The sequence below is a fragment of the Mercenaria mercenaria genome, chromosome 3 (genome assembly GCF_021730395.1).
Source record: "Mercenaria mercenaria strain notata chromosome 3, MADL_Memer_1, whole genome shotgun sequence".
NCBI classification, from domain to species: Eukaryota; Metazoa; Mollusca; class Bivalvia; order Venerida; family Veneridae; genus Mercenaria; species Mercenaria mercenaria.
In genome coordinates this window covers 9,354,511-9,381,409 of record NC_069363.1, presented here as the reverse complement: position 1 = coordinate 9,381,409, position 26,899 = coordinate 9,354,511, and the positions used below count along the sequence as shown (strand labels likewise).

The window sequence follows — 26,899 nt, the reverse complement described above, 5'->3', positions numbered from 1 at the left end:
TGTTTTATGCTACGTTGTGTCTATTCAAGCGTCCGATTCGACATATTCACGTAGAGGAACAAGAGCTGTCTGAGGACAGCAACGCTCCACTATTCAACAGCCTTGTCAGTTGAATGAAAATAAAAGTTGAAAAGGGGGAATAATTTTGTAAAATTGCAAAACAGGGTTATTGAACCTGTACAATGCATATCAGTACATGACAATGGACAATTGTGAGAAGTTTCAATCCATTCGAGATACCAGCTTACATATAAAAACTTAACCAAAAACTGCTTAGTCAAAAAAGGGACATAATTTTGTAAGAATACAAAGTAGAGTTATGTAACCTATGCATTACATGTCAGATCATGACAGTGAACAATATATAAAGAAAAGGTTACTGATGCACAATTTGGATTTCTACCAGAACACTTAACAACTGATGCCATATTTGTGTTACATTTATTGACAGTTACCTGAGCCAGGGCAAGCGATTATATGGTGCTTTCATTGATAACTAAAAAGCAGTTGATTCCGTTTCGAGAAGTGCGTTACAGTATAAACCAATAAAATATGGAATTGATGGTAAACTTCTAAAGGTGTATATAGATGTTGTATATTTAACTGTTTATGTGTTATTTGCTTGCAAATTTAAGTTCTAAATAATCGGGCAAAACTAAGCTCCAAGTAGAAATGGCCAAAAGTTGTGTCGTTAAAACAATTTTTGAGAAAAATTTCCGCAGTGACACCCGTTACTGGAAATGCCACAAATCTTTATCATGCTGAAACTTGGTATTTTACATGCAATTAAGCTACTGTTACTACAAAAATGAAACAATAGTACTAAATAGGTAATGGCAGAAAGAAAGAATCCACCATTTCTCCCCGGTTAATGTGGAAGATATTCTATAGCGTTGACCTGTCAAACAAAATCTCTCTTAGAAAGATACATGATACCTACTTTTCTTGGCATTCTTTTGTGGTTTATAGGTCATTTAAGATAAGGCTAGTAATCTTTTTTTTAAAAAATAGGCCTGGCTATGTGTTACAGCTCTCAGAAGATTGTTGATTTTATATAAAAACATATAGCAAATTTATTTAGTACTGTATACCCTTTGGAATGTTTCAAATGATTGATTGCTTACTTTTTAGTTAGTACACTTATAATTATTGCACAAAGAAATCATGTCCAATTCCCGCCAAATGTAATAAAGGACAGTTCTTCATGCCGTTTTAAATACTTTAAGGGAGAGTTGTTTATCCCTCTCTTCCAATGGTATAGTCAAGAAAGTATATCAAGAATATTTATCTTTTTTCTTCAATCTCAAATGAAATGTAAATCGTGTATCTTCCATTTCATGCTCCCCGAAGGAAAAGCATACAGTCGCCGCCTCTTCAGTCTTGCACACACTCGCGCACATACACTGAACAGTCATTTGGACAACTATGTCTTCGCTATAGCAAGCGGGATTGACAAAAATCATCTGATCTGAACATAAAGACAACATGCCCACCGCCCCTTAAGAGTGGAGCTTCCTATGAAGTTTCAATGAATCCGTCCGGCAGCTGCTGAGAAATATTCTAACAAGAAATGGCAGGCCCGGATCCAGAGCCGGGCCGAGGGGACCCGTGCCCCCCCCCCCCCCCACCTCCCTTCCCCCAGTTGGCTGAGAAGTGACCTATACTCATCAAAGATGCACCCTACTATTTTGGCAAAGGAATAATTTCTTCTCAAAATTTAGACCCAGAAATGCACCAGAGGCCACCATTTCATACCTGTATTTCAAAATTTTCCAGGAGCCCCCTGACCCCTCCCCCCGCCTCACCCAACCCACCATCAAGAGGGGACTAACCCCTCCATTTCCTCAAAATTTAGACCTAAAATGCACCAGAGGACACCATTTCATACACCTGTATTTCAAAACAAAATTCCAGGGGGACATCCCCTTGACCCCCCCCCCCCCCCCACTCCCCCCCAACATGGGCAAAGGCACCCCCTCCAATACCTCGCTATGCGCTTCGGCAGTGACATCTTTGTTCTAGACTGGAGCCCCCCCCCCCCACCTCCCAGTCAAAAATTTCTGGATCCGGGCCTAAATGGTACTATAGTATACTAATATTGAATAATCTAACGGCAATAACTCAGTGAAAAATCGTCTGACCACAACATGATGACAAAATGCACATCCCCTCTTGGGAGTAATGCTTCTTATGAAGTTTTGATGAATTCTAGCCAGTGGTTGCAGAGAAATACTCTGGTATATTACAGTACCATTTCTTGTCCAGAGTCTCTGGACAAGAAATGGTACCGTAATATACTATATGATTAATACTAAAAGGGCAATATGTTAGTGAAAATCATTCGACCACAACATGAAGACAGGATGCGCATCTCCTCTTGATAGTGATGCTCCTTATAATGAAGTTTGGCTAAATACCAAACAGAGGTTGCTGAGAAATACTCCAGACAAGAATTCTGGACGGAAGGACGAAGCGGCTCTATGCTTCCCCGTAAGGGAGCATAAAAACTCTGCCTTAAAGTGACCTTTATTTTGTATCTTCATGAAGAGCTATCGTTGGTTTATTTTTGTGTGTGTATGGTGGGGGAATTTATGAATTTTAAAACAAATACGAGCAATAACTCTGCAATTACTGCAGATCCTGATGAATATGTGCACAGGCCACTGCCCAATAGCGATCTACATTTGTGTTATATTTCATGAAAGTTCATTGATGTATTACTCTGCTATGTGTGTGGGTTTTTTTTAATTTATTTTTCAGTCTTCATACATATACAAAAATGATGACATGGAAAAATATTTTCGAACACTAGAAAAAAACAGACACAGACAGACAGACACTCAGATGCACGCACCATAACATAATACATGCGTTTTTCCAAAACATGCGTATAATGAAATACTGACAATTACAAGCTGTTGAACACTTTATTTAAAAAATTCTCTGCAACAGTTTGGAATATATAATCATGACTGGTAAAATTCCTCATATTCTGGATCTTTAGGTTTAATTATAACTTTGTCCTTCAGACAAACTATCCAACCTGGACTTAATCCAAAATAAATCTGCCTTGGATCCTTTCGCATTTCAAATAGCTCTTTTTTCAGGTCCTCATCATAATTTGGCATTTCATAGCCATACTTCTGTGCTAGTTTAAATCTAGATTCTTTCACCTTTTCTGGATCAGCTAAGTATCCCCTAAAATCAGGGTTTGTGTAATATTCAAATGCGTTCTCTGGTGGTAGTGGGCATCTTGGAATAGGAATTCCCCTTGAGAAAAACTTTAATGGATTACACATTGCTTCCACACATTCTGAGCTGAAGTACCTGGTAGTTATCATTCCACCATTCCTTTCAATGGCAGCAATTGTTGATTCTTCTGCCCATTGCACCTCTATGTTTATCTTTGCTGTAAATATTTCTGCCCCCTAAAAATAGGAAGACACAAAAACATTACTGTCTGGGAAGTGAAAAGTCCTTCATCAGAACAAATGTTTTAATTCAATGTTCCAAGTGCCTTTATTTGAACAAAAATGTTGGTAATGAACCTTATAATGATGCAACAAATCAAGTTTGACAGAGATCTATCAAGCAGTTAGTGAGAAAAAGTCAATTAAATATATTTCTATTTTTAGCTTTAGTGGCCCCTAAAACAAGTAAAAGGGGCCAACCACCTCCATTTTGAAATTTGGGAGAGGACATTATAATGAAGCTATAGACCAAGTTTGATGACGATTCATTGAGCGATTCATGAGAAGAAGTCATTTAAAGGGGGTTTTTTTATTTTTAGCTCTAGCAGCCCCGAAAAAGGGCTGACTGCCCCCCATTTGAAAGAACTTGATAGAGGACCTTATAATGAGAACTTGACAGAGGACCTTATAATGATTCTATAGACCAAGTCTGATGAAGATCTATAAAGCAGTTCTTGAGAAGAAGTCTTTAAAAAGTATTTCTAACTTTAATTTGAACAGTCCCTAAAAGGGGCCAAGTGTCCCTAATTAAACATCTTATACTGATGCTACAAATCAATCTGAGAAAGATCCAGCAAGCTGTTTACATCAGAAATCATTTAAAGGAATTTTTTTTTTTAGCTCTAGTGCCCCCTAAAAGGAGAGAAGTGCCCTAAATTGAACAAACCTGGGAGAGGACCTTATAATCATGCTACAAATCAAGTCTGATGAAGATCCATCAAGCAGTTAATGAGAAGAAGTCATTTTAAGGTATTTCTATTTTTAGCTCTAGTGGCCCCTAAAATGGCCAACTGACCCCCATTTGAATAAATTTGGGAGAGGACCTTACAACGATGCTACAGACAAAGTTTGATACATTGAGCGGTTCATGAGAAGTCGTATAAAGGTATTTGTTTAGCCCGACTGCCCCAATTTGAACAAAACTGAGAGGACTTTATAATGATGCTATAATCCAAGTTTGATGAAGCTCCATCTATCAAGCGGTTCATCAGAAGAAGTTTTTTGAAGGCTTTTCTATTTTTTGCCCTGGCAGCCCTTTAAAGCCGCCAAGGTTATTCATTTGATTCATGAATAAACTTAAAAGAGGTCCATGCCAGGATGCTACTAACCAAGTTTGCTGTAATGCTGATCTGTAGTTTCGAGGAGAAGATGTTTCAGTAAAAATGTAGACACAGGATGCAGGATGACCGACAATGGATGCCGGACCATTCACCAATACTAATAGCTCACCCTGAATAAAGTTCAGGTGAGCTAACAAAATCAGAAGCAAAATATCGATGTTAACATTTGTTACAGAAACATTCAGATCACTAGGAATATTGCAGGACACCTGAAACTCAATATACATGAATTCATGAATTCTGGCATGCACAGTCTTTGATACTTGACATTTTTATACTAGTCCCGCAGTGAAAATGCTTCATCTGCATAAGTGAATAAATAGCTTGATCTTTATATTGCTTTTTTATTGCTTATGTAGCTCTTTTTATGCCAAGTTGTAACATTTTCATATAATTTCTTTCAAGAATGAGGAGCAAGGAAACGGAATCCTACATATTATATTCACTTCAAAAAGAGCCCTGGCAGTATACTTAGCAGGAATAGTGTAAGACTATGAAACAAGAGGTTGTGTATCTGATCCCAAATCTACGCAGCTTTCTCCAAACTGATTTAATATGAAACAAACAAAATTTTTGTAATTCATCTTACACCTCTTGCTTGTTTGTTTTAGGTCAACAATATTTCAGTAACAACAAGCAGTTAACCTAACCAGTCTGCAAGTAACTGCAATTTTCTCCACATTCAGATCTGGAGTCATATAATTTCAGGCACTAGGTTTTTTTTATCAAATCATTAAGAAGAAGGTTCCAAGATCAGTAAATCTGCTCTCCCTAAAAACTAATATTAACCCTCCGATTTATGTGTGGAAGTTGTCAGTACTTGCGTGAAACAAGTTAGCACTTGTGCAGATTGCCTTAACATGAACAAACTGATGCTGTAAAACGGTGTTAATCCTGTAAACAAGAGGGTCATTGACCCTGAAGCGCTCACCTGTGTAAAAGGTTCCAAGTGTGTCTGTATAACATAGTGGTTCAAGTAAAGAGTTAGGTTTATATAAATATCAAGGCTCTGGCTATTATGGATTCAGAGAAAAAGATTTTCGAAGTTTCTGTTATATAAGTCAATATTATATACATGTCATACACATTAACATGGCCATTTTTGAACCTAGGGCAATAATTTGAACAACTATGGTAGACAGTCAAACCCTGATATCACACATCAAATATCAAGGCTCTAGTTATATGGAGTCAGAGCAGAAGATTTTCGTGCTCAAGTGAGCTAAAAGCAAACTTCTATTCATATATTCACTAATCTAACATGGCTTGATTTGACTGCCAGTTACACTAAGAAGAAGGTCAAAGACTGTATATTCTACTCCAAGTAACGGTTGATGAGTTTACTAGTAAGTGAGCATTGCAGCATGATGTTCCATTCATTACTACTTGCATAAATGAAGCCCAGCATGATTCTTATCAAAATGTTTCTGTTAGCACGTAGGAATGAAAATAACATAAAATCTTTAATTTCTGTAAGGGACTAATTTTCATTGATTTCATGGTTGCGTATGTACTCCATGGCTATTTGATAAACAACATTGTGTCTGAAATCATTAGTCCTCCACCTCTGATTCATGTGGGGAAGTTGGCAGTTACTTGCGGAGAACAGGTTTGTACTGGTACAGAATCCAGGAACACTGGTTAGGTTAACTGCCCGCTATTACATGACTGAAATACTGTTGAAAAAACGGCGTTAAACCCAAAACAAACATGGTTGTTTCCAACAAACAAATTTTCTATCTATTGTATCTTTAAAGGCACTTACCTCCAGATTTTGACTAAAAATAATCTATCTTTAAAATTGAAGTTTGGTGTCATATTATGAACATTAGAATATGAGTTTTTTGTTCTAAAATAGGACTATGTGTTAACCACATTAAGAAAATATATTTATAATTCAGGCAGTTTACTTCTAGAAAAGCGTTACAAATGCTTTTTTTTTTTCAATGTAAAAATGAGTAAAAACAACTAATTCTAATGTGTTTCCAAAATACAAAGTCTGTCAGGAATTAAATTTCAAAGCTTTCTTTAGAAATATAGCATTAATATCCTCACACCTCCTTTTTTGTCTTAGAACTATCTAGGGGCCAATGCCTTAAACAATCAAAATCAATGAATGTCATGTTGCAATGCAAATGTCACTTTTACCAAAACAATGGAATTTTTCCCCCAAAAAAATTATAATAAAAGAGACTGCAATGATTTCACGGTATAAAAATACAAATTAACAATGTCATGCACAATTCTATTTAACATAACATTCTAGTATACAATAAGAAACCAACCTCGTCTGTGAGATTTACACCAAATTCCTTGTCCATAGGGTTAATCTTGTAAATGTGTGTATTACATATTGTTGTCAGATCAATAGGCTGGTTAATGTCTATACGGCCGGTGTCAATCATCCGCTGCAACTGCAGCAGTGAAAATGGTGGATATTCCCTGCGAACACTGGAAAAGAAATCATTTGCATCTTTGAAAGAGCTCGCACACTGTTTACGTAACTTGTCTCTCTAAAGAGCTTGAATACCTTCAAAGTACACGATAACAGAAAAGCGTTTGTTTATTACCGGTATAACAGTATCACACATACTGAAAGGACCAGTCATACTGGCTTATATGAGACACATACAAACTTGTAGGTAGGCAATAGGTAACCAGTGCTTAACTAGCTGGTGAATCATCTACAGTAAACAAGAACTGATGATGACAGGACTTGAACCTTCAACCTCAATATTGCAGGTCAGGTGCCTTATCCATTAGGCCACCCAAGCTTGAATAAGAGTAAAACATCATCATGTAGAAAATAAAATTTCAATAGCATCTTACTTATTTTTCTTTTTGAAACAAGTTTTTATACTTTACATCCACACATCATTGCAAAAACTCAGGCATCAATAAAACAAATGCCATATGCTACCATTTTAATACACAATTTTTAACAAATCTGTAAGATTTCTGCACCAAACAATAGGGCCCTGAAGGTCCCATATTGCTCACCTGATTTATTTCTCAACCCAGATAACCTACTATCTAATCTGGCCTAGATTTTATTAAAACAAACATTCTGACCAAGTCTTCTGTAAATCAGACAGATCGTTGACAATATTTTCCAATAATATGACCTGGTGACCTAGTTTGTTTTTTTACCCAAGAGATCCAGTAACAAATGTACTCTAGAATTTAAACAGGCAAACATTCTGACAAAGTCTCATGAAGATCGGGAATGAAAGGTTTTAGTATGATTTGGCCTAGTTACCTAATTTTTAACCTTAGATAATCCAGTTTCAAAAGTAGCATAATCTAGATTCAGAGACACATTCTGGAGAAAAATTAATATTTGGTACATTAATTTTTCTCCAGAATGTGTCTATGAATATAGATTATGCTACTTTTGAATATTTGGTACATGTACAAGATGTGGCCTTAACGTAGTTCTGCATGTTTGATAAACCGGAAGTAATGGCATAATAACGTAGAACAAGGCCTGGATTCCGCATACAGAAATGAAAATGTGAAATGTACGGGTCACTTTAATCATCATGGTCAAATATCTCAAACATAAGCACAAGGACCCATCCATTTTATTTCACCACATAATAGGCCATACTTTTACTTACAACTGTGAGAAGTTTCATTAAAATCTACATCATGTACATTGCAGAAAAATTTCTGTTTGCGAATATGTTATGCAAGTTATGATTTTCCCATAGACTCGCATTATGAAAAGTTCCTTTAGGTCCAAATTTTTCAAATAAGTCTGGCAAAAAATCAAGCACAGGACCCTATCATTTTTATCTGCTGGATTTTTTTAAGTATATTCTGAAGTTTTGGAAAATCAGTGTCTAATCAAATTCTACATTGTAGAAAAACATGCAGAACTACCTTAAAAGGATACCGTATTCAATGATTTTTTATCATTAAATTTTGATGTATAATGATCTTGACCTATTACCCATATAACCTTTTAAATCTGACATAGATGTCAATTGGACAAACAATCTGACAAATTTAATGAAGATCATGCAAAAGACCTCTGATGTGTTACCAAGGTTAACGGTGTCAGTGGTTAGCAGGTTGGACTTCAATGCCAGCAGTCCGGGTTGATTTCCCGGTCGCGGCTGATATAATGCCTAGTGTTCAGAGCTGTATGATTTACCTAAATTGATACTGTTTCCAGCAGTATCGGCCTAGACTGGACGCTGGGGAGGAAAATATGACGCCTGCCTTTGGCTCGGCTGGAAATAAGTTGTTCCATCCATTCCAGGTGGGGACTTTCCTCGACTACCCACGTTAAACAATAAACTTTTGAGGTTATTCTATGATTTGGCCTCGTAACCTAGCTTTTGATCACTGGTAACCATGTTTTAAAAATGACCAGAATTTCACAGACAAAAATATATAATGATCAAGCAGAAAATATAGCCTCTAGTGCTAACAAGGTTTTTCTATCAAATAAACTGAGGTAAGACCTCAGTTACAATGTAGTAACTCAGATTTTAACTTATACCTAAATTTCAATCTTTTGACAAAGATCTATGTAGATCAAGAGGAAAATATCTATGATCCGACGGATGAACTGGTTTTGGAATAAAGATGCATATAAGGACTGGACAAAAATCATGGCTTTCTTGTGTTTATAGCAAAAAAAAACACTAGAAGATGCTTTTGTAGAAAAGAGCATGTCTCCCCCTAAGCATAGTAGTAAAAGGCAAGAAGTCAATAGGGGACAGGAGAAAAGGTCAGAGACACTGCTGGTTGGCTGCAATAGGGATCATCAACTCAGCATGTCCAATCATCCTATGAAGTTTCAACATTCTCTGGGTCTAGTGGTTCTCAAGTTATTGATTGGATTTGACCTGGTGACCTACTTTTTGACCCCACCTGACCCAGAGTTGAACCTGACCTAAAGACCATCAAGGTTAACATTCTGACCAAGTTTCATAGATATTGTCAAAAATGTGGACTCTAGTGTTAACAAGCTTTTTCTTTATATGACCTGGTGACCTAGTTTTTGACCCCAGATGACCCAATATCGAACTCGTCTAAGATTTTATTGAGAGTAACATTCTGACCAAGTTTCATTAAGACTAGGCCAAAATTGTCTTTCTAGAGTGTTAACAGTCAAATTGTTGACAACGGACGACGACGAAGACAGCTGACACAGGGCGTTAACAAAAGTTCACCTTGAGCAAAGAAAAAATAAGTTTCAAAGCTATATACCTTTAAATGATAGCTATACATACTTGCATGCAAAACTTTAAGGTGTGATGCCTACACCAGAGTGAGTAGAATAGCTCAGACTATTCTTGGAATAGTCAAGCTAAAAATGTTTTGAATAAGCCATTTTCTTAAACGTTGTCATGGAGAAAAACTGGCTGCCATCTGATCAAATATTAAAACAAATCTATTCAAATCTTTCTGTTTTTTTAGTTGATCAGGGAAATTCTTTCACTGCCATAAATGATATACGAAAATATTACAAACCGACTAAACATTATAAAAGCATGTACATAATTACTTACTGATGTCCTTTGTAATACGGTTCTTTTGGAATTCTTAAATAGAATGGAGTATTTCCACCTTCAAATCCAATCCTAGGCAATGTCATTCTCTGGCCTTGACCTTTGTCCCCACGCCCACTTTTAAACCCACTGTGTCTATTTCTTCTTCGTTTTTTCTGGATAGAAAATATTTCATTAGTCCAAATTTTTTAAATGATTATGAATATTGTTATCTTTTTCACATTCTTTTTGGTAACTTAAATCTTAATGACAATAACAAAATTACATAGTTTTATATATCATTCCTAGAAACAAAGAAAATAATTATGCAATAACTAAATTCCTCTAAAGAAGGGAGGTAATTCAGTTTCTTTTTTTCATGATAATACACAATTTTCCAACTTCTCCTTGTGTGGAGGAAGAACCAATCAGGTACAACTCATGTAGCATTTGAAGCAGGTGGGGAAGGGGGTGGGGGAGGCCTCAGGGGAGCACCTGGATAGACCTAACCACCTTCCGTGAGATTGCAAGGAGGTTTATTCTACACTCAAAGGTTTCTGGACCCACAACAATGAAGGGCAAGTGAGTTAAAGTCGGCCATGTTAAAAACAGGGAAATAGGGACCCCTACAGTGCCAAGATTGAAACTATTGAACAGCAACCAATTTTAAACATGTTTACATCACAGGCAAGAGTGTCAGACCTGGAAACATTGTATGACACATACCAACTGAAGATGCTTGATAGAATAATGAATAAAGTCAACAACAGGACTGTATTAAACTGCAAAAAAAATAAACAGATATAAAAGTTTTGATAATTTGTGAATGTCCACTTCATGTTGTACATGTAATATCAAGGATGGAAACTGAAGAAGTTGAGAAAAACGCAGTTTTCGGATAAACTATAACAAAATGGTCATAACCCTAGAAAAAATAATTGGACAGAAAAGTCCAAAAAATAGGCCCGTATCCACATCATACTGATGATGTACACAAAATTTCATAATAACTGGATATAAACTGTAGAAGTAAAGTACACAATGTTCTGATTTAGTGGTATTCAGACACAGAAGTCCTCACAATATGCACATATCTACTTCATGCTGATGACATGTATACCAAGTCTCATTTCAGTTAAACTGAAACCTTACGAGGACATAATGTAGTATAGTAGTATCTTGATGCAGGACGATAGACCATCCATCTATATCATACTAATAGCTCACCCTGAACAAAGTTCAGGTGAGCTAAAACAGCTGTATAAATAATATGTGCATGTACTACTCCTGTACGATAATTTAAATGACAGCATGTTTATATTATTGTTTGATTGTTATGGTTCTCATGCATCGTTGAACTCAAAACGGTTGTCAATGACAGATGTTAAGTTCATACTGTAATGTTATAAAAAAATATTTTCTGTATTGAAATGTTTTAATGAAGAAAACTCATAATTATCAAACATGTTATCATTTGAGTTATTGTGCAGGATTTATACACTTTATGTAAAATTGTTAATGAGGTAAACTTTTCAAGTTTCATTTCAGTTGGCCGGAAACTGTAGGAGGAGTTGAGTAAACAAGGAAGTGTGACACATGGACGGACTGAAGGATAGAAAGGCAGTTCAAACAATATATGCTTCCCGGGTCTTTGACACAGTGGGGAGTAAAAAATGGTCACACTGATAGAGACACATGTTTTCATCTCAGAATTAATTTGCCAAAACAATACACTAGTCAAACATGGTTTGATTTTTTGTCAGTTTAGCAAAGAAGCCAGAAAACCTTAGCTACATGTATTCTAAAATAAGCAATAGTTTACATCTACTGTTATAACAAATTAGAAGTCAAGTTCCAAAATGCAAGAGGTCCAAGATGCTGGATTGTAATGCTGCACTTTTTTGTAAAGGCTGCAGGTTTGCTACCCTCTATCAGTCTATGGCCAATACTTTTTTCCAAATATAATATTTTCCCTTTCTTTTTAATGATAAACATCAAAATAGCAATATTATTTTTAAAGAAAATAAGAGCTGTCACTAATGGTGACAAATGCCCTAGCAGTGCCTTGACCTTTGACGTGGTGACCCCAAAGTCAATAGGGGTCGTGTACTCAATAAGTACTATTAGCATGTGAAGTTTGAAGGTCCTGGGTGCAGTGGTTCACAAGTAAAGTGCCTTCATGCAAAAAGTTAACATTGACCCCTGTGACCTTGACCTTTGACCTGGTGATCCCAAAGTTAGTTGGGGTCATGTACTCAATAAGTACTATCAGCATGTGAAGTTTAAAGGTCCTGGGTGCAGTGGTTCGCGAGTAAAGTGCCCTCATGAAAAAGTTAATGTTGGCCCCTGTGACCTTGACCTTTGACCTGGTGACCCCAATCAGTATGGGTCGTGTACTCGATGAGTACTATCAGCATGTGAAGCTTGAAGGTCCTAGGTGCAGTGGTTCGTGAGTAAAATGCCTTCATGCAAAAAGTTAACGTTGGCCCCTTTGACCTTGACCTTTGACCCCAAAGTAAGTAGGGGTCGTGTACTCAAAGAGTACTATCAGCATGTGAAGTTTGAAGGTCCTGGGTGCAGTGGTTCGCGAGTAAAGTGCCTTCATGCAAAAAGTTAACGTTGTGACTAACGAACGAACGGTTGAAAACTAATATGCCTCCCTTCGGGGGCATAAAAAGATCATCCACATCAGGAACAGGAAGCGAACCCTTAGTTACAAAAAGATGCAGCATCACAAACCAGTGCCTTACATTTTGTAAATTTGTACTTCTCGGCCATTGGGAAAGTTGACTTCACAGGCAAGTATATATCCATTAAAACCATATTATTGTCTGTCCTGGCTCTGTTGGTATATCTGACAGTGCTACACCTACCAAGCTCTGTTTGAATTTTGTATTTCTTAGACATGTAAAATGTACTGAAACTAGAAGATGCTTTTGTGGAAAAGCGCATGTCTCCCCCAATGCATAGTCGTACAGGCAAGAAGTCAATGGGTCAAGTGGTTCTGGTTCTCAAGTATTTGATCGGAAAGTGTTTTCTGTGTTCAGCCCCCTGTGACCTTGACCTTTGGTGGAGTGACCCCAAAAACAATAGGGACCGTCTACTCTGTAAGTCCTATCACTCTATGAAGTTTGAAGGATTTCCATTTTCTGTCCAATGCAACCTTGACCTATAATAGAGTGACCCCAAAATCAAGATCATGAGGTCATCTACTGTGCATGTCCAATCATCCTATGAAGTTTCAACATTCTGGGTCAAGTGGTTCTAAAGTTATTGATTTGAAATGGTTTTCCATGTTCAGGCCCCTGTGACCTTGACCTTTAATAGAGTGACCCCAAAATCAATAGAGGTCATCTGCTGTGCATGTCCAATCATCCTATGAAGTTTCAACAGTCTGGGTCAAGTGGTTCTCAAGTTACTGACCGGAAATGATTTTACATGTTCAGGCCCCTGTGACCTTGACCTTTAACAGAGTGACCCAAAAATCCATTGGGGGTCATCTACTCTGCCTGACCAATCATCCTATGAAGTTTAAACATTCTGGGTCAAGTGGTTCTCAAGTTACTGACCAGAAACGGTTTTCTATGTTCAGGCCCCTGTGACCTTGACCTTTAATAGAGTGATCCCAAAATCAATACGGGTCATCTACTCTGCATTTCCAATTATCATATGAAGTTTCTACATTCATGATCAAGTGGTTCTCAAGTTATTGATTGGAAATGGTTTTCCATGTTCAGGCCCCTGTGACCTTGACCTTTCATAGAGTGACCCCAAAATCAATAGGGGTCATCTACTCTGCATGACCAATCATCCTATGAAGTTTCAACATTCTGGGTCAAGTGGTTCTCAAGTTATTGATCAGAAATGGTTTTCAATGTTCAGGCCCCTGTGACCTTGACCTTTAACAGAGTATCCCCAAAATCAATAGGGGTCACCTACTCTGCATGACCAATCATCCTATGAAGTTTCAACATTCTGGGTCAAGTGGTTCTCAAGTTATTGATGGGAAATGGTTTTCAATGTTCAGGCCCCTGTGACCTTTAACAGAGTATCCCCAAAACAATAGGGGTCGTCTACTCCAGCAGCCCTGCCACCCTATGAAGTTTGAACCTTAGGTTCTAGATCAAATGGTTCTCCAGTTATTGATCGAAAATGAAGTGTGACGTACAGACGGTCAGACAGGGCAAAAACAATATGTCTCCCCCTCCCCCAGTGGGGGGAGACACAGTATTTTGGAATCTTATTGCATTAACAGTAAATGGCAATTTCTAAATCATGTTGAATTTTTTTTTTTTAAACAAAAGATGATCGATACCTATGCTCAGCGTGTTTTAAAAGACTAAAAATATTTGCTAACATATCGCAAGGGCGTAGCGCCCGCTGCGGAGTGTGGGAGGGGGGCTGACCTGGGATTTTTTTCCCTTCTATAATAGGGGCTGTTAACAGGCCCCTTCCCCTCAGAAAATTTGGTCAAAACCATGGGCACATTTTGACTTTCACAAGTGGGTACATTTTGACTTCATTTGGGTACATTTCAGTCAGGGGTGTAACTGTTTTAAGTTATGTAACCTATATAACCTGAAAAAAATGTTCCAACTGAAACAAAATTATAAAGAAGTATTAGGGAAGTGACACTTTTATTCAGCCTGTGTTAATGGCAGTGGTTTGTTTTACACATGCACCACAGGGATACAGCAAAAAGTCACTTCTCCTTAAAGAAAAGTGGAGAGACTTCTAGTTGAAAAACAGAAATTTATGAACATCATTTCTAACTCAGTAAGGCCCCCCCCCCCACCACCACACACACCCAGCAAGCTTGTGAAGCAATTTGAAAAGATGGCTATAATTTTCTTGTTTCAATATGGATAAAAACTATTGATGTGACTATTCATTTTCTTAGATAATCATTTTCCATGCAAAGAGTTTTTCTTTATTCCATAGTTCTGAAAAAAAAAACATTTTCAAAAATTCAAGCAGACGCTGATAAGTATCACCCGCACAGTTTTTATAACATTTTTTTTTGCTGCTATATCTTGCTGCAACATTATAGCAACAAAAAACAAAAAAAAATGTAATAAAATAAAAACTCGGCGGGTATTACTTATTTAGCATGAACAGTATCGGACTCGTATAAAAATGAAAAATTGCCCGATGAAAGTCAACCGGTCATTTTGTAAATATTAATAAACAAGCAGTTTACGGGTCTTTCTTTTACAATGGAGACCAAATAATTGTGTAGTGGACGCCAGCTGACCACGTAATAATAAATTATTCAACAACTTGTTGAAAAAACGTACAAAATCGTTATTTTTGCACTCGCACATGTTGACAATTATCGGAAAGTGTCAAAGATGCAACTGCGTCGTTGATTGGCTGAATACTATCAGGTCTAGTTTTACAAATTATTTGATTCGCTGTCACAGTTCTCGCGAAAATCTCACAAGTACCTGGAGTAGGCGGAGCTTAAATCATGCTATCGGCATGTAAATTCAACTCGTCTTGACATGTAGCAAATTGTCAACAGTGTGTATTGCGGTAATTTGCGTGTACGGATCAAAAATAATGTCTGGTTACTTGAATTTCGGCTCTTTATCGACGAACAATGTATTTTCTGTCAGATTTTTTACGCGTGCATTGTACCCGTGGAATTTTAAAACTTGCATGCAAGTGACTTTTTATGCGTGAATTACGCGGATTTTTGCGTGAATGGGAATGCTGCTTGGTGCAGTGGTTCGCGAGTAAAGTGCCTTCATGCAAAAAGTTAACATTGGCCCCTGTGTCCTTGACCTTTGACCTCGTGACCCCAAAGTCAGTAGTAGTTGTGTACTCAATAAGTACTATCAGCACGTGAAGTTTGAAGGTCCTGGGTGCAGTGGTTCGCGAGTAAAGTGCCTTCATGCAGAAAGTTAACATTGGCCCCTGTGACCTTGACCTTTGACCTGGTGACCCCAAAGTCAGTAGGGGTCATGTACTCAAAAAGTACTATCAGCAGTGAAGTTTGAAGCTCCTGGATGCAGTGGTTCACAAGTAAAGTGCCTTCGTGCAAAAAGTTAACATTGGCCCCTGTGACCTTGACCTTTGACGTGGTGACCCCAAAGTCAGTAAGGGTCGTGTACTCAATAAGTTCTATCAGCATGTGAAGTTTGAAGGTCCTGGGTGCAGTGGTTCGTGAGTAAAGTGCCTTCATGCAAAAAGTTAACGTTGTGACGAACAAACTAACGAACGAACGGATGGACAGTTGAAAACTAATATATGTCTCCCTTCGGGGGCATAAAAATACTTTACATCAGGATTTTATTCTCCTTTGCCCAAATACCGAGCTATTTTCCTCAAATCATTGGCCTGGGCCCCCTCCCCTCTTGGTAAATGAAACCCCTGCTGACCTCAGTCAAAGTGTTTGATTAGCCTGTTTTGATGTTTTGTTTTGCTTTTCCTTTTGTTTTTGCCTATTATTATGTCTTGAGTTTGCCATGTTTTGGGGTTTTTTGTAGTTTAATAACATGCTATCGCCTCTGCTTACCTTGTTTGGCTAATGCTTAGTGTGTGCTATCTGCTTGCTTGTAAGCTTCTGTGCTTATTATTGTATTGTACACTGTCTGTATATTTGACATGCTCTCTTTCATGTTGTTTGTCATTTGCTACTGTGAGGAAGTTGCTGATCAGTTCTTTCCAAATCTGATTTGGGGGGATACAGTTTTTATCACCATTTCTTAAGCATACACTTTTGTGTTGTTTTTTTGTATTGCAGATCTTATTTTCCTTTCTTATGGCAGTTTTAAGACAGCAGTGTCTAGATCAGCAGCTTCAACACAGATTTTAACACACGTTTGTATTATTACACGTATGCTCATCCAGTTCTATTTAAATTAGTGTGCTTAAGGAGACGTCACGACTGAGATAGTTTAGCATTATTACAATACACAGTCGGTATTGAAATTGTGTTTCCAATACATGTGCTCATTAGATAAATCCTCAATATCTATGTAAAAATAAGGGATGTGTTTTGTATGATTGCAACACTGTGAGTTGCTCTAATTACTGACAAATGACTGAAACAATAGGAATTCGTACGAGAGATGGATAGACAAAACAACAGTGAGGTAACACTATATTCTTTTATTGTTTTAATGTATGAGTTGTAAGCTACAATAAAGAATACCCATTTTATGAAAATCAAACTGGAAGTTAGAAATAACAGAAAAAAATTAATTAGGTCATGAGTCATCGTATACCTGTCAAAATTTGTCATTAGTTTTCACGAGCTGTCAAAATTATTTTTATCTCTCTATTCTGCAAGTGCATTGTTTTTGAAAGTATCTTAGACGGATATTGTAATGTGTAACTTACTTTACATTCCACTTTAATATTTGTGCTTGAAATTGCTTTGTTGAGCTCACCGACGTCACATATGAATGTCTATTGTTTTAGTTTATTGTCTGTTATAAAGGTACCAAATCTCAATATTAAGATATAAAAATTGTTCCTTTCTGGTAGACATAGGAAACTATTTGGTTGAATCATGATATAACGGTTTTTGGAAAGAACTGAATATTCTTTGGTTTTTTGTTATTCACCGGAAATTCAAAAAGTGACATCACCTTAATAATTTCTCTTTTGTAGCTCTTTTATAACTTTGTTAAACTTGTTTTAATTTGTTGTATAGTCGGTTCAAAAGCTCTTCAGAGGTTATGTTTTGTAATCTTTCCTTCTTGCCGACTTAAAATAAAACTTATTGTATTGTATTGTATTGTAAGTGTCAAAGCAAATCTATCCGAATACTACTTCACTTCGAAATTTCTTTTAACTCACCCCAATTGTGTATTCTCCTGGTAAAGGTTTAAGAGAGTTGAGTTTAACTCGAGGCATATTTCGAATCAAATTCAACGCTTTTTCTGGAATTTTAGATGCCATTTTTCAGCAATTTTCAATTTTTTTGGAGGTCGTGTTTTTCCGGTGCATAATTTTGACCAATCGTGCAAATGGATGTAGACCGAAAGGCACTAAAGGTATTAAACTACTAAATATTTTAACGGTGAGCAAAATTTTTATGACATTTTTTCATAGGTACCTTGCGGCTGGAGATAATTATAGCTGCTGTGTTGACTAGCCGCCGTGATTTGACGTTATTTCTCCTATTTGAAAATCTTTACATACTCAGTCACCAAATAACCAACAACTAATCAATTTAAATGTTGTTTTTTTTAATATCCAGAATTTTCCAATGATATTAAAATGAGAAACCTTGTCATTCTTTTTTAAATATCATCGGCGAATTCTTAATATTTTAAAGAAGCATTTAATTCGAAAGCTGTGGATAATTTGGTTACTAAAGGAAATAATGGTCAAATCACGGCGGGTAGTCAACACAGCAGCTTTATTTCCAGCCGCAAAGTACCTGTGCATTTTTTATCTTTAGTATATTCTATTAGGGATTTATTTAAGGAACAAAATGACCCATATCATAGATCCCTGGTAGGAATTATGTTTTGTTATTTTATTATTTCCCTTTAATATGAAAAGTATTCAAAAAGTGGACTATTGCTTTTGATTTCAATATAATATAATTTCTAAATTTACATTTCCATTTGATATATTTAAACAATCTGAACAGGCAAGTTTTAAATTAGTATGTAGCTTTGGATATCATTTATTTCAAATCTATCCTAGTTGCACAGCCAAGATAGGTAAAGGGATGTAATAAGAATTTTACAAACTTCCATTTCTAATGAATTTCGGCCAGATCTATTTGTGAATGTACATACATATATTTGACAAATATAATACAGTAGTTCTTATATTCATGTGATTTCTTAGGCAAAGTGTGTTTATTGAATTTATACACCTGCTAAAATGACTATTATTATTATTATTATACCACATTTATATAGTACTCTTTTCATACAAAATATGTGCGTTCGAAAGTGCTTTACAAAGACATTAAAGAACGCATATATATATATATATATATATATATATATATATATAATATATATATATATATATATATATATATATATATATATATAAGTGAGATATTAAAGAAAAAACATCAACGAATCCCTTTCAAACACACTGGATCCCGGAAGGATACAAGAACATAAGATAAAATTATAGAGTATGAGAAAAAATATATGTTCAAACAGTGTCAAAAGTTTAATTATAAACCCGAGCGCTTTCGGCTTTTTAAAAAAGCCTTTGTCAAGGGTAGCATAAATCAAAACAACACAGCAACGGCGTAAATACCGCCTGTATAGTTCGATATATAAATGCTCAATGAACATATCGATCAACAGAATGAGTGATAAATAAAAATAGCGGTTTTATAAAAATAGAGCGTTTTTGATTGGTTCCCTGTATTTTTCCTGAGGATTTCGTTCATTGGTTTTGTGTTTAACGCCGTTTTCAATAGAGAAGGTAGCGGAAAAAGAAAATCTATGTTGTGGTCGATGTTAATTAAAACTGTGTCCGATTGCCTAAAGTGATTTAATATCTGCTAAAATGAACTACTAGTATCTGTGTTTTTAATCTTAGTGGGAAAATAATGCTTCAGCAGGCTAATCTAGTCTCCTTATTGATGCCTATAGGTTGTAAGGTGTTGAACGGCGGATCAGTAGGTTTCTCTTTCCTTTCTTTGCTTATCCATCCATCTGTCATTGAATTCAATGCAACATAGTAGGATATCCGTAAAGGTGTGACCCTCCATGTTAAAATGTTCACTACCGGCGACCGATTGATTTGCGTGTTTTCCAGTCAGATCTGTGGAGATTCATTCGCTTTGCTAGCGTCTGTTTTGTTTCCCCGACATATTTTTTGTTGCACTTCCTGCATGTCATAAGGTATATGGCATTTTCTGTTTTGCAATTAGCCACTCCTTTAACTGCAGATTTGCTTCCATTGGAGGAAGGAATGTACTGGTGCTTGGCATGGAAGTGCATGTTTGGCATCTTGGGGCCCACAAGGACCTGACTGCCTGAACTGGTTGTGTCTGTAGCCGACTTGACTTTGGCCCGAACTAGAATGTCTCGCAGACTTTTAGGCCTTCTGTATGCGATGAGGGGTTTCTCAGGGAACATACGACTGAGCCGCTGTGATGACTCAATTGTAGGCCAGTGTCTGTCTACAGTTGCACGTATGTTTGGCAGATTTGGATGGTACGTGACCACAAAAGGTGTGCGTTTGTTTGATTCAGTTGTTTTGTGTTTGTATTGTAGCAGTACTTCCCTTGAGAATGCAAGTGCTTTTTCGGTAGCAGCGAGAACGCAGTCTGAGGAATAGCCTCTTTTTAGGAGGTGTTTTGATAGCTCCTCTGTTCTTTCTTGATACGTTTCTGTGTCTGAGCATATACGGCGGATTCGCAGTGCCTGACTATAGGGAATATCTCATATTTTTTCTCAAACTCTCTCTCTCTCTCTCTCTCTCTCTCTCTCTCTCTCTCTCTCTATATATATATATATATATATATATATATATATATATATATATATATATATATATATATATATATATATATATATATATATATAGATATATATATATATATATATATACATTCCTAAAAGATTAAAAGGAATAGTAATTAAAACAAGATCATCCTTAAATTTTGCTCAACGTTAAATCACATTGTATACACTATTAAAGGAGAGCAATCCCTTTCTCAACACGAAACAAACCTGTCATGATTTTGTTAACTTGAGGCACCCTAGAAAAAATGATATTGACTGTTTTTTTTTTATGTTTTATAATTGTTAACCAATAGTTTGAGGTTTCTTTCATAAAAAATAATGGTTTAATAAATTCTCTGCAAACGTTTTAGATAAAAGCCATCATTTTGAAATTTGTCTCTACTTTAGCTTAAGGAAATACCATAAATTACACAAAATTTATAAAAAACGGCACGGTAAAAGTTTTTAAATTTTGCAACAGAGTGCGAATCACGGGCAACTGTAAGATTATACAAAGCAAATGCCATTTTTTAAACATTACTATTAGGGGCCTAATACCTTAATGCAACTAAATATAAGTATTATGATATAATATAGACGATGTGTGCGTGCAGTATGTATTTATTGTGATTAAAGTCCATTTTAGAACAATCTGGGACTGGAATTATAAGCATTTGTACACTGTTACGTCCGTAAAAAGTAGCGCACCAACAAATTTTGACTTGATTTTTTTCAATGGGGCGAGCGCAAGCCAAAAACAAAAAAAAGTGGGTCATTTTTGTGTTTCTGAAAAAAATACGAGCGGCAAATCCGATGAACAACTTTTTAATTTGGTGAGGCCTAAAATCTGATGTAATATAGAAGTATATAGGTTGTTACCTTTGTGTTACTAGTGTTACTAAGAGGCCTGTAAATGAAAGTATATTTTACTTTTATAACTTAAGTGGATGTTACCCATTGTGCCCTTTTTGTTACTAGAAGTATATAGGCTGTTACCTTTTGTTACTAGTATTACTGAGGAGCCCGTAGATGAAAGTATATTTTACTTTTATAACTGTAGTGGATGTTACCCCTTGTGCCCTTTTTGTTACTAGAAGTATATAGGCTGTTACCTTTTGTTACTAGTGTTACTAAGGAGCCCGTAGATGAAAGTATATTTTACTTTTATAACTGTAGTGGATGTTACCCCTTGTGCCCTTTTTGTTACTAGAAGTATACAGGCAGTTACCTTTTTTTACTAGTGTTACTAAGGGGTCTGTAGATGAAAGAATATTTTACTTTTATAACTTTAGTGGATGTTACCCCTTGTACCCTTTTTGTTACTAGAAGTATACAGGCAGTTACCTTTTTTTACTAGTGTTACTAAGAGGCCTGTAGATGAAAGTATATTTTACTTTTAATAACTTTAGTGGATGTTACCCCTTGTACCCTTTTTGTTACTAGAAGTATATAGGCTGTTACCTTTTGTTACTAGTGTTACTAAGGGGTCTGTAGATGAAAGTATATTTTACTTTTATAACTGTAGTGGATGTTACCCCTTGTGCCCTTTTTGTTACTAGAAGTATACAGGCAGTTACCTTTTTTTACTAGTGTTACTAAGGGGTCTGTAGATGAAAGAATATTTACTTTTATAACTTTAGTGGATGTTACCACTTGTGCCCTTTTTGTTACTAGAAGTATATAGGCTGTTACCTTTTGTTACTAGTGTTACTGAGGAGCCCGTAGATGAAAGTATATTTTACTTTTATAACTATATGTCTGCATGGTTCTAATGTTACATTTTGTTACTAAGACACAGAACATTTGTTACTGGTAACAAAAGTACTAGGGTATGTAGCAACCACCAGATTTAGGCCATATATGTAGATATAATAAGTTAGCCTTGTCATAATCATCTGTGATAAGCACATTATTTTCATCTTTAAGATCTAAGATTCCAACCCGTGATTTTGTTCTCTGTCTAATATATCCCCAAAAACCTTAAGGATTTTCTTTCATTTTTGAAGCAATGTTTTCTCAAACCTCCTCTTAGCATGTCTAACAAATTTTGTGCACTTATTTTGAGATTGACAATATTTCCTATAATCAAATCTGTCTAATGTGTGTACATATCGTGACCATGCTTTATGTTTTTTTTCTTACTGTTTCAAGACAAATTTCATCCATTCATTTCTGCTTAGCTTTCGCATTTGAAACTTCTGTCACCATATTTTACTGTTCGACTCCTCGGAACAACCAAAGACACTGGGTCATTTGCCAACCTTAAGTCTCTACTAGGCTTGTACATATCCAGCATATCGACATCGTACATGGGAGATTCATTGTGCATGAATTTGTATGTAAGTTTCAAGATTTTGAACTCAATTCGGTGTTGAACCGCGGAAGCCAATGCAACTTCTTCGAGACTGGTGTGATGTGATTGTATCGCGGAGTCTTGGTTATGATGCGGACCGCTGTGTTTTGTACACATTGAAGTTTTTGCAGTGTGACTTTGGAAATTCCATACAGCAGCGAGTTACAGTAGTCTACTTTCGATGTAACCAGAGAGTTCACAAGAGACTTGGTAGCATCAGCTGTGATGTACTGCCTAATGTGGCCTATAAATTTGCCGAAGTTGTGCATAACTAGCTCTACATAGAGAGTTAATATGCTGAGTCGTGACCATGTTTGAATCCATTCTAGCACCGAGATTCTTCACACAAATTGATGGTTTAATCCGAGAGGGTCCTAATTTCACGCAGATATCTTCGGGTATTTTTGTGTGATTTGTGTGAAACAATATGACCTCAGTTTTGTCTGTATTGAGCTTCAGCATGTCCTGATGCACCCAAGAGACTTTATTTTGGCTTAAACGACAAGTATAGTTGTGAGTCATCAGCATAAATGTGATGATTCAGTCCATGGCTTCTGCAGATTGACCGACGGGTTTTGTGTACATGATATAGTTTTTCGGTCCTAGGACAGATCCATGTGGTACACTGTATTTCATGTGGACTGGAGTAGACAGTTCGCCATTTACTGAGACTGTTTGGTAGCGGTCATTCAGATAAGAAGTCATCCACTGTAGGTAGTGGTTTTCCAATGATCCCGAAGTCCTTTTCCAAGTGTTTTAGCAACGTTTCATGGTCGATAGTATCAAACGTAGCTGATAAGTCAAGCATTACCAAAACTGTGATTTCGTTTTGATCCAGGGATTGAAGAATGTCATGTAGAACTTTGAGAAGTGCAGTTTATGTCGAGTGATGCTTTCTGTATGTAGACTGGTGCTGTTCATGTAGGTTCTTCGAAGTCAGGTGGCACTCAATGCGTTTATCTACTACCTTTTCCAGCACTTTTGAGACAAAAGGTAGGTTTGATACAGGCCTGTAGTTCTTTAGTTCATTGGAATGATTGCCTTCAAAGACTCTGAGTTCAGAAGTTCCCCTTTGAATGAGTCAACATCAATTGCCCTAAGTTTTCGAAAGGAAACAGTTTCCTCACTGATGGAGGTCTGGCAGCCTTTGCTTTGAAAGTCACTGAAAAATGATCGCGAGAGACCTTACCGCTATTGTCAGACAGACCTGGATCAGTGACTTCAATGTTTGACACGATGTTATCGTTATCTCTTGTAATGACAACATCCAGGATGTGTCCACCGACGTGAGTGGCTTCATTAACATGCTGTCTCATTCCGTGTGCATCCAAAGTACTTACAAGGTTGGCTGTGTGTCTGTCAGTCGGAATGTCAATATGAAAGTTTGAATCTCCTACAATGATGATTTGTTTGTCAGTTGTTGCAAATCTACATAGGAAACTGGGCAATTCATTCTCAAGGAAGTCTCCTATTTTAAGTCCATTTCCCCGGGATGGTGGTGGTCTGTAAATGACAACTAGATGCAAAATGAAATCTTTTATGCTCAAATTGCAGTCCATGTATTCGAAATTTGAGAAATCTTTGTCTCGTGTTGTTGCAAGAAGGCATAGACTATATCATGATTGGGCAACCAAGATAGGAAAATCAAATTTGAGAAATACCTACACTGAAATTTTAACATGTATTAAGTAGTCAGTGAACACACATACGTGTAAATGATCATTTGTTAAACTTTCGACCAAATCCATTACTTGATTAGAATCTGCTTAACCACTTTTATCTACGCATATTTAGTCTATATAAAACTAAGAAAGTTCCTGTGCGAAATCATGTATCAGTTTAAGAAACCCAGGTGTAAAATCTCAAGTGAACATGACATAAAAACTTGAACAGGTTTCACTATAAGATATCAAAATAGTACCCCTCACACTACATTGATTTAATATGCCCAGTGGCTTTATGGTCTGTCTGTTGTTGCTGTACATAGACTAAAAGTAATCCTCGTCTACTATCACTTAATCTGATGTTGCTGTACATAGACTAAAAGTAATCCTCTTCTACTATCACTTAATGACTAACAGTTTCAAAATAGCTAAACTATTATGCCATCCGTGGGGGTTGGAAAAGTGAAAGGCTGCTTGAGGGCTCCTAGGCTACTTATTCCACCCAGGAGTACCCAGCAGAGTTGTGAGAAAATAAGTGTAACCTTAACAATTAAAGCTATTCCTACGAAATATACATGACATCAAGATGACCGAAAACAGAGGAAGTAGTACTTTAAGAATCTAAGACTTTGACTGGATTTACCAGAAATTATAACATGTGATGATCACCAAGATGTTACTTCGACCCCATGGTAGGTAGCCTGCCTTACCGTAGAGAGTGGTTGGTTATGTTGAGAATACACTATCTTCAGTTACGTCTTAGACCTTACAATATGTTTAAGGTGGTATTTGTCAATGTTAAAAGACATTTTCCGCATACTCTCCCCTACAAACAAGAATGTTCAGATTCTCTGCAGCAATGCAGTTTCTGCATTTTGACTTAAACTGTCCGTTGTCAGGGAATAGATGAAAAGGAGACTGCACAGCTACAGGGAGGTCATTAACCTTTAGCCTGCTGGCGGCAAATTATTCTGCCTTTGCGACCAGTGCAGATCAAGATCAGCCTGCTGATCATAGTCTGCAATGTTCGCTATTCAAAATAAAATTTCAATGAACACCGCTTCGAATAATAAATGGTATTGACCAAATTGAATGATGGACCTGCCCATTTTAGAAATTTAGCAGGCTAAGGGTTTATGTAGAGAAGAGATAAAAACAGAACCTTGTAGAGCCACAGCAACTCCGGGGGCCATGTCTAAGGCTACATAATCTACAACTATCTGTTGTGTAAGGTTACCATAGAATGACTATTTATATCCTTAGTGCCATAGAATGGCTATTTATATCCTTAGTGCCATAATGTACTAAGTTAGGTAGAAGCCTACAGTGGCGAACCACATCAAATGTCTTGCTAAAATCCCCGATGACATCTACCTGCCCCATAGTATGCTGCTAGCAAGGTCATGTATGAATGTGAATGAAATACACAAGTTGAGATTCACGAGACCTTTCATCCCGAAAGCCAGGCTAATTGTCCTTCAGTTTTTTGAAGTCATTCATGCGATTCAGTGATGTTATCAAGAAAATATAGAGAAATTGTCAGTTAGTTTTGGAAAACAGATTAATTTGGGTAAGGAATACATGCATTCCTTAAGCACAACAGACACAGGATAACTGGATTGTAAAATTTTAAAAGTGTTTTGCAATTTCTACATAATTAGGATTTTTAAAGCTAACATCTATTTTTTTTTAAATTACTACCAAATCAAGAACATGATTACACATAAAAATATTAGCATAAGGTCTTTACCTCAAAGGACAAGATTAAACCGAGGCCAAGGTTGTAAAACTGAAAAAAAAAACATTAGAGGGCTATGATGGCCCTATATCGCTCACTGGAGTTTAGTTGCTTGTGCCCCTCCCCCAGTTTTAACCCCAGGGGGATAATTTGAGCAATCTTGGTAAAGGACTACTACACGATGCTACATACCAACTAGATGCTTTTGTAGAAAAGCACATGTCTCCTCCAATACATAGTAGTAAAAGGCAAGAAGTCAATAGGGGACAGGAGCGAAAGTCAAAGATACACTGATGGTTGGCTGCAATAAGGATCATCTACTCGGCATGTCCAATCATCCCACAAACATTCTGGGCCTATTGGTTCTCAAGTAATGGGTTGGAAACGGTTTTCCATGTTCTGGCCCCTGTGACCTTGACCTTTAATTGAGTGATCCCAAAATAATTAGGGGTCATCTACTCTGCATCTCAAATCATCCTATGAAGTTTCAACATTCTGGGTCAAGTGGTTCTCCAGTTATTGATAGGAAAGAGTTTTCCATGTTCAGGCCTCTGTGACCTTGACCTTTGCTCATGTGAAGGGTCATCTACTCTGTAAGTTCTATCAT

General features: G+C 36.7%; 1 protein-coding gene across 1 annotated transcript; it reads right to left on the bottom strand.

Moving 5' to 3' along the window:
• Window positions 1-2,913: 2,913 nt before the first annotated feature.
• LOC123525475 (39S ribosomal protein L15, mitochondrial-like) lies at window positions 2,914-18,088 on the bottom strand. The gene is made up of 4 exons (XM_045304544.2): window positions 17,905-18,088; window positions 10,117-10,271; window positions 6,877-7,042; window positions 2,914-3,428 (listed from the first exon to the last, which is right to left on the bottom strand). Exons 1-4 carry the CDS (start codon window positions 18,004-18,006, stop codon window positions 2,967-2,969), a joined length of 885 nt encoding a protein of 294 aa, XP_045160479.1. The 5' UTR covers window positions 18,007-18,088; the 3' UTR covers window positions 2,914-2,966.
• Between the last annotated feature and the right edge of the window lie 8,811 nt (window positions 18,089-26,899).